The sequence below is a fragment of the Pinus tabuliformis genome, chromosome 3_2, assembly GCF_031772625.1.
Source record: "Pinus tabuliformis cultivar Carrire ecotype Pingquan chromosome 3_2, CPIR1, whole genome shotgun sequence".
NCBI lineage: Eukaryota > Viridiplantae > Streptophyta > Pinopsida > Pinales > Pinaceae > Pinus > Pinus tabuliformis.
Genome location: NC_142302.1, coordinates 446,327,219 through 446,336,639, shown reverse-complemented (window position 1 = coordinate 446,336,639; position 9,421 = coordinate 446,327,219). Strand labels below are relative to the sequence as shown.

General features: G+C 41.2%; 1 protein-coding gene across 1 annotated transcript in view; it reads left to right on the top strand.

Moving 5' to 3' along the window:
- The first annotated feature begins 229 nt into the window (after positions 1-229).
- LOC149181220 (uncharacterized) overlaps positions 230-9,421 on the top strand; it is a 110,659-nt gene continuing 101,467 nt past the window's right edge. Inside the window, exons 1-2 of the mRNA XM_089416504.1 lie at positions 230-432; positions 523-744. Coding sequence (XP_089272630.1) covers positions 394-432; positions 523-744 — 261 coding nt within the window. The 5' untranslated portion in view covers positions 230-393. The remainder of the gene's footprint in view (positions 433-522; positions 745-9,421) is intronic.

Sequence of the window (9,421 nt, the reverse complement as noted above, 5' to 3'; positions counted from 1 at the left end):
CTGAAAAGTCACATTAAATATAGCTTGCCATGTTCATGCCCATGCGAATGCAAAGATGTATTTCGATTGTCCAATGTACTCTTAAGAGTCTTAAATAACCAATAGCATGAGATTTATTGGTTCCCTTTCCTTTTCTCCTGTATAACGCCTCTTGAAACAACAACGATTGACTTTGTCAATAAAGATAACTTTTGACTTCGCAAATGCCATCCTCGTAATCATATCTTTGCCTTTTGTGCTGTATAACGCCTCTTGAAACAACAACGATTGACTTTGTCAATAAAGATAACTTTTGACTTCGCAAATGCCATCCTCGTAATCATATCTCCACGAGGAGCAACAACAAAACTTCTCAAATTGAGAATTGAATTGCGCCAATTTTAGCTTTCGGAGATGGCAGAAGATGGGCTGGGATCAATTCGTTACGCAGTGGTCTCTGTTGCTTTTTCATTTCACTCATTCTGATCACCCGGCTGAAACCAACTACTGATATATACTTTTTTATTCCAATTGCAACTGCAGATCGATGCATTCACAGACAAACCATTCCAGGGCAATCCTGCTGCTGTGTGTTTACTGGAAGAGAACAAAGATGCAGAGTGGATGCAGAAAGTTGCCAATGAGTTCAATCTTTCAGAGACTGCTTTCTTAAGAAGTCGAAGCTCCTCCTCTGTCTCACAAAAAGGAGTTGCTCTGGACAATGTCGAAGAGTTTGATTTGAGATGGTTCACCCCGTTAGTAGAGGTTAGCAAACTTTTTCATTTCCTCTTGTGATTTGCTTATTTAATTTTGAATTCAAAGTTTTGGTGTGTGTTTAAAACTGGCTATGTCAACGGGGTTTGGTTAAATGTAAAGTGGGTTACATAACCCACCAAGGTTTAAATATGCAGAGACATGTTTCACTTTTTGTGGCCTGTTTTGCCTATGGAGGCAGGCTGTTTCAAGCTATTGCAGCTGGTTGCAAGTCCTGGTTGACTCCAGCGAATTAGATACTCCACCTGTAGCTTCTAAATTGTCGTAAGCAGGGTACATTTCATTGCAATGTTCCCATATTGCCGGAGACCACCCTCGGAGCACAGTGATTATATGAGGCATAGTGTAAGCTAAAAAATCAAAATTTGGTTAGAATAATAGTCATGGAGATTCTAACATGGTGGTTCCATGGCTCCCTCTTATTTCTGAGCAATGACTGCTGAGAAATTATAGGAGCTACCTGGAAGGGCAATTGATGCTTCAGGGATTTAAATTCCAATATAAGAATTGCCCAGGGTTCTTTTATATTGTTTTGTGCTTGTCTGAATCAAATTATGAATTTTTTCAAAAGATCATAGATTTTAATAGAAATAAAATTTTATAGTTCCTAGCTTCCTAAGTCTAGTACTCTACCCCCAGATTCCAAAACTTTTTGGGCTTTTGCAGTAACCATTTCCAGACACCCCTTTCGTGCTGTTTCCCGTAGAGGAAAATGAAATATGGCGAAAACGCTTATCGAGTTAAATGAGAGATTTGATGCAAAGGACAAAATTCAAGTGTCCGCATACATTTTATAAGTTAAAGGAGTTAAAGCCAACCTCTTACAGGCAGGGACAAAAAATTCCTAAATAACAGGGTCAACAAACTTTTAAGACAGATTTGAAGTTTTCCTGTGAGCCTATTTCTTCCTCTTCATCGGACCACTTTTACTCAAAGGCATGTAACTATATACCTCCATGGGGTCATGTCTTAGGAGTCGGTAACATGGGAAGATACCTCGTATTTTCTGGAGTTGCTTTTTTATGGGTTTAATAATGCTCACTGCCCGGATGACAGAATAGCCAAGCCTTGTTACTGAAACTTTATTTATCCCCAGACTTGGAGTTAACTAGACCAAGAAATTCTCATAAGCAGAGACTTGGAAAAATCTATTTTTTTCGAACTCCTTAAACTGGTGCTGAATGTCTCCCCCTAGCAGAAAATGAAACTAATGAACAACTCTTGTTTCCTCTGCATAACTTTGCATTTCAAGGACAAGTTATGTGTCATGGGTACCAGCTCTGGTTTTTGACATACACTGAGACTCATTCCACTCTAAGTAGTAAATCATCATATAATTGTAAAATCATTAGTCTCACTGCTTTTCAAATGGCAGGGGGTACTTTTATATGATGGCACTTGACACTCATGCATTACAGGTTTTTGAAGGCTATTTGTTTTAGAAATGCAATAAAGGTTTACTGTAATCAGATTTTCAGCTGTGCAAAATATAGCAGTTGTTTCATGTAGTTCATATGTTAAATGAAACCCTTCGTTGACAGAAATTTGTTCCTCTCCATATTCTTATATATGTTCATTTGCTCTGGGTATGGAAGATCGTCTTATAGAGATTTGTTGTGGTCACGATATAAAGGAAATAATGACTAAATAATTATCCATAACATGAGTATATAATTTGGAATTCTGAAAGTTGACTAGAATTGAATAGAGAAATATAGAAAAGTTTGCACAACGAATGCACATTTTGAACATCACTGTCAAGGTAATGCATGCAACTAAAGAGGCATTAAGTACCTAATCAATATCAATTAATTGATTGTGTTGATTGTATCCTATACAAAAAGATTGGATTGGATCCAATACTTATTCCTATCATATGAATTGAGTTAATGACTATTTGTAATCAGATGTCAATCATAATTTGAGATCAGGGAGGGATCTTAAAATCATCACCTAAAACGGTGTTATAAAGCAACATGTGTTTCATTGATGTGGATGATGACATCGGTTAGAAACATAATCCTTTGGGGTTATGTGAATTTGGCACTTTCATTTGACTGGAAGGCGAAAAGCCTCAACTGAAGGCCAACAATCATGAGAAGTCCAAAAGACCTCTTGGAATATGAAACCAAGGGTCAGAAAATTGTGTATTTTTTTCCTGAGAAAAGATACCCATAATTTCATTCATATAAAATGATGAAGTTACATTTTGTATATACACTACTGAGAGTGTATTCCTGCAATTTCAGTTACTGCTTTACATATTTGTCTTGCCAGAAAAGAAGTCCAGTATATCTAAACAGGTAATGCTTAACATCACCATATCTGACATATATGAGAAAAATAAAAAAGAGCTGTACTGTCCATGAGAGATACATAGAGATTACAGAAAAACTGATAACCCAGAGAAAACCAGGCAGTCCCAAAAACAACTATGATTTGAGCTGAACCAACTAGGCATGGACCAGCCAGAATACCTGAACTGCCCAAAAAAACTGATAACTGTAGACTGTGAAATAAAGCTGCCAGCTGAAAGCACTGATGTTGACAAACAAACAAAAACAGAAGGATGTGGATGCAAGATAGGAGAAAACCCAGTGAGTCACACACTGTCATCAACCAGAGCTGCAACCTGTACCCTGTATGGACGATGAGTGTATTAAAAAATTTGATCATTAATTTGTTACTTTATCACCCAAGAATCCTTTTCCAAAACGAGACCATCTTTTGATAGGCGGTCAGTGTCATGGTTCCTCTCCCTGTAAATATGAGAACATGAACATGAATTAGATGAGCAAGTCTCAGTAATGCGAAAGATATCCTCAAGTATAGGCAGAAGGGTGGTATTCCTGCATGAAATAATGACATTTAGCCAATTTATAGATAGCATGGAATCCCTGAATATGTGAAGATGCGAGTAGCCTTTTTCTCTTGCAAACAGGAGCAAGTTTTTGCATGTGAGGAGTTCAGCTCTGTTGTTTGTCCCATAACCTAAACCCATTTTAACTTTGATACTGTGAGATGGAGAAAGGAATAAAAGGAACCCTCCTCCGCAATTCTGGCCATTATTGATAGAGGTGCCATCAAAGAAACCCCATGGCTTTGAAGTGTCAATATTTTCCGGAATGATCACCCTGGGGCAGCAACTCCTTTTTCCTGTAGAAAGTGGCTTAGGATAGCCAGCACCTCATCAGCAGCATGAAGAGGGACCGGGTCTTGTCCAAAAAACTGCCCTATTTCTAGCCAACCAGACCCCCCAACAAATAATGAGTGGAAGGACTTTAAAAGGGCGACTGTGTTGAAAATCTAACGAATGAAGGTCTGCTAGCTTGTGCCTTAGCTAGTTAAGACTTTGAATTGTCTTTCTCTAGCATGAATGCGAATTCATGAGATAGACTTCAGTGTGATGAGTTGATTTCCAGTTCACTGGAATGGTCATTAGTAGATTGCATGCGTAGTGTTGAAATTTCAGTTCGTTGGAGTTTTCTTCAATTAGACTACAGGATGAGGTGGCAGAGACAAGTCCAATTAGGACCAGTTAAGACCGCAGAGACAAGTTCAGTTAGGACGGGTTAAGAATTCAGAGACAAGTGAAGAGAGGACGAGTTAAGTCCTCAGTTAATGCAGTTCACAACTAGAGGAAAACAAGGAGCAACTTGAGCCAGTTAACTGAGAGCTAGTCCAAGTGTAACTGAGACTTACTCCAGTTAATTCGAAAAAAGAATTCATTGCACTTGTGTGAATAAGAATTCAAACTTGGTCTCCTTGCGTCAATTGAAAGTCTATTAAGGCAAGAGAAGGATGAAGGCACAAAGATAGATGATTCTTTATTGTTGACAGAGCACATTGGTTGAGGAGCGAAAATTAGAATTCAAAGAGTAGAAGCTGAGCCTAGTTTCAGCAAGAAACAATTGTGTGTGCAGGCCGAGATGAAGAGGCAAGGCTGAAGGCATCTTCTCAAGGCCGAGAGCAGTGATCTAAGAGCATGCCAAGATCAATTGTGAAGCTGAGATTAATCTCTTAGAGGCTATTTGCTGGCTGCTGTAACAACATACTGAATTTGTAAAAGTTCTGTTTGCTCAAAGAACAATCAATAAAAGCCCAGAACAATGATTGTAGGTTTTCCCATTTGGGTTTCCTGGGTAAAACACTGGTGTCAAATTTATGTGTGTGACGTGTTTTTATCTCAAGTATTTTCCGCTTCATGTTGAATGTTAAGAAACTCTTTATCTTGGTGAAAGTTAAACTTGGTTTCAATCTTCAGTTGCCTTGATTTTTCAGTAAATTCATCTAAGTAGTTGTAGAGTTTCAAGAAAATTAACATGGTAGCAGAGCCACGCTCAGTATAAAAACCAACACCAAGATTGTTTAGTCAGTGAATGACGCAACTCAGTCAGTAGGCATGCGCTAGAGTTTGAAGAGCAATATTTTTTGGATAGCAGAATGTCGTTCCAAGGACTAAGGGCAGATCACTGTTTAGAAGGAGCCTCTAACTTCTACTCATGGAGGGAGTAGACCTCAGTAGTGTTGGAAGATATGGGGTGCTAGATTTTGCAAAGAACCCCACAAATGGTGCCCGCAAATGCCCAATAGTTGATCCAACATAACAAGAATGACACCGAGGCTGGGACGATCATTCTTGAGGGGGTAAAAGACCACATTATCCCTCATCTCCATGGGAAGATGACAACAAATGATATTTGGAAAGCCATCTTGGTTTTCTATCAGGGATCCAGTGATGTCAGGAAGCTTGCCTTAAAGGACAAGCTAAGAAATATCTGGATGAGAAAACGAGAGCCCATCATTATGTACCTTTCCAAGTTCACCCAGGTTCGGGATGAGCTTGCTGGAGTGGGCGAGATTGTAGCAGAGAACGATCTTGTGAGTCTTGCACTACTGGGACTTCATAAGTCTTAGGAGAATTTCTAGGATGCAGTTAGTGGTAGAGAGAATCTTCCCATCTAGGAAAAGCTATGGGGACATTGCGTCAAAGAAGAAATTCGGAGGGGGACGAGAGCTAGAATTTCAGTGAAGACAGAGGACGAGGAGAACTTTGCCTTGGCAGGCAAAGGAAGCAAGGCCAAGGGCAGGAAGAGCCACGACAAAGTTGAGTCCAGTCAGAAGGGCGAGAAGAAGAAGAAAGATCTGAGCAAGATCAAATGCTTCTCTTGCCACTAGTTTAGACACTATGCCACTAAGTGTCCTAACTGAAAGAAGGGGTCTAATAAGGATCATGTGGCAACATCAGCCGAGGTAGATGATTTTACTTCTCAGTTCGAGAAGGATTTCTCATTGATAGCTTGCATGGCAAGCTCAGTGGGCAACAACGTGTGGTACATTGATTTTGGAGCATCCTTTCACATGACCAGGAACAAGGAATATTTCAGCTAGTTGAAGGAGAAGGACATGCAATTTCACATTGAGCTAGGAGATGATGGCAGGTACTTGACCAAGGGCGTAGGTACTGTCAGTTTTGAGAGGGAGTCTAGTAACTCTCTCCATCTCAAGGATGTCCTCTATGTTCTAGGCCTTAAAAAGAACCTTGTTTTTGTTTCCACCCTAGAGGACAAGGGTTATGATGTCATTTTTAGCAGAGGAAAGGCCTACCTCAAGCACTTAGAATCTGGAGCCATGAAGCAGATTGGTGTGAGGGTGAAGAACCTTTACAAGCTCCAGGTTGAGACAAACACATCCTTGAGCAGTAAGTTAGGGTGTGAGCATGGCAGAGATGTGGGGGAGCTTTGGCATAATTGCATGGGGCATTTGCATCATGGGGCGCTGACGATTCTTTAGCAGATAGCCACAGGGCTACCATAATGCAGTATTGACTAGCATGAAGTGTGCAAGGGCTACACACTTGGCAGGTATGCCAAGTCATTTTTTCAGGGCTGAGACAACAGAGACAAAGGGATTTTGGAGTTGGTACATTCAAATGTATGTGGGCCCTGTTACTGCTCAAACTAGCAGGGGTCTTAGGAGGGGATCCTATAGAGCAACTACTAGGTCAAGGGGCAACAATGGAGTGATAGCCCACTGTCACCTTAGCTAAGGCTCCCTGCTCTTTACAGACTTTCACCGATGGGAGGAGACCCGATATAGGGGGAATCACTAGGAAGGATGGATCTATGAATGGATAGAGAGTGATTCCTAAGGCCTATTCACAAGAGAGGCTCAATTAAATAGCTTGCTTGCTTCAAAAGCAAGGTGATGGGCTCTCTAGGAAGGGCTAAGAGGATTCTTAAGCCTAGGTTTGGAGGATATGCCTTAACAAGGGGCTTCCTAGACCTAAGGATCCTTATGGAGAATTGGCCTTTATGTGATCTTTGTGAAATCAGAGTTGTAAAGTTGCGGGACCACACACGACCAAGTGGACCCAAAATTAGGTCAAGGGTATGGAGTTGATCAACCAAGGAGGGGCTTGACCTAATTAGGGAAGAGAAGAGGATCAAAGGACAAATTTTCATTTGAGGATTGAATACAATGACCTAAATGAGGAGACTAGCCAAGGGAAACCTAGGGCAAGAATTGGTCCCTAAGCTAGGGCTTTTTATATCTCGGGATCCCACCATCAGAATCACTTCAAATTTGCAGGACCTCTAGAGATAACCCCAATGCAGTGGTCGACCAAAAATTCAGGTGTTTCGATGGGTACAATAAATTTTGTTGGATGCCCTAGTTGACCTATTAGGGCTAGGCCTAGAAAGATAAGGAGAAGATGAGAAAGATATTCTTTTAAGTGACCACCAACGGTTGGATCCGTGCCTTTCCATTGAGATGTTGATTTTTGGTAGCATCGGATGTGCTTTAGCTCCGAAATTTTGTGGAGGGGCTAGAACACATGAGATCTCCAAGACCCATAAATCGTTTGGAGAAATTTTACTCGGATGATGAGTTATTAAAATAATTAATATTTTTAATGAGTTCCTAAGTCTAAACTTAGGAAAATAAAAATATTAATGGGTATTAATAAGAATATGGGTGAGAAACTTCTAAATGACAAGGATCAAGTCTGTTTTAATCTTAGCCGTTGATTAAGGACTTAATCTCAGCCGTTGATTCATCAACAGGAAAAGTATAAGAGGAGGCTTGAGGGTAAGTTGGAGATACACTTGAGAAATCAGTGAGTTCGATTTATCATTTTTCTGGGGCGAGGTTCGCTGAGAAAATCGAACAATTGATATGTTGCAGTGAGAGTGGCAGTAGTAGAAAGTTGGATTGGAAGGGAGTTCCGAGCCAACGAGTACCAGGCAGAGAGGCAGTGGTAGCATTAGAGAGGCAGCGCAGAGGCCTACATAGCCCAAGAAGGGGCTCACGTAGGCCAAGTGGGTTCTCGCAGTGGCAGTGCGAGATAATCGAGGGAAGTTCGAGATCTTGCTAGGAGTTCAATGTTCTAAGCTGGGAGGGCTGAAGTCGAAGCTTATGAGGGAAAATCGATCCAGCAAAGAAGTGACGCAGTCTCCTAGAGGCAAGACGTTGTCCCACATAGTGTAGATTGTGCTGGGATTTTTGCAGCGCTTACCAGAGTCAGCCATTCAGTGGATCAGTTCAGACTTGGAGAACGAGGTAAACCCTCACATGTATTTCTTGCTGCCGTAATATCTCTGAAAGGTTAGCCGGTGTGAGAGGCAACTTGTTGTACTTAGATTCTGCTTGCTTAATAATACAAACCCTCTATATATGCTACACCAGTTTTCCCGAATTGGGTTTTTCGGGGACGATTGTCCAAAAATAACGGTGTCCCTTGTGTATTTGCCTCGTTCTATTTCAGTTCATGATTTGTATGTATGTGTAGTCTGCAATAGTGTTTTCATTGCTATTTAATTAATTAAATACCTTGTTGAAATTAAAAACAAGTAGGAGATGATAAACCAGTGATTGTAGTAGGATTTCTGATGTGTAGATTCAGAAATTTTCACATGGTATCAGAGCATTTGCAGATCATAGGAGACTGAAGACACCAACCGAGAGATCCAGAGAATTTGCTGCAGAGAAGCAGCTGTCCAAGTGACAACTCCATTTCAGAGGCAGAGGAGCAGCTGAAGGTGTGACACAGAGCCAAAAAAGTGACAAGAGGCTCACACAGTGCTTACGTTAGCATTTTGAGCCTGTAGAGGGTGACACAGAACCCAAGTGGAGCTAATGCAGTGACTACGTCAGCTCTCTGGGCCAGCGCAGAGCCTGAGAGGCTTGAAACAGTCAATTGTCGGGGCTAGAGGAGCAGAGTAGATTCGATCAATGGAGCTGGTGGGACGCTGTTGCTGTTGGTGCAAAACAGTGTCTGTGGAGACAGAGCCGAGGTAGAGGGAGTCACTGCCTTGACAGATTTCTAGCCAAACAAATTTAGATCCAGGTTGTAGCAACAAAGGAGGATTGGAGAGGAGTGATTCGACATTTGGCAGGAGGATTTCCGTGAAGGAAATCAGGACTCAGAGGGAGTCTAGAGGAGCTTGTTCCTTAGAGGGTTTCTTGCACCAAAGAAATCCAGATCCAAGTATTTTCAGATTAGCAGCAGGAGAGGGAGAAGAGAGCTAGTCCTATTTTTTTTAGCAGAGATGGCGGTCAATGGACTGAGGGATCAGGGCAGATTGGATGGAGCATCCAATTTTGTCATCTGGAAGGCCAGGATCCTGGCAATCCTAGACAAACATCGCATCAAGGACTATGCCTT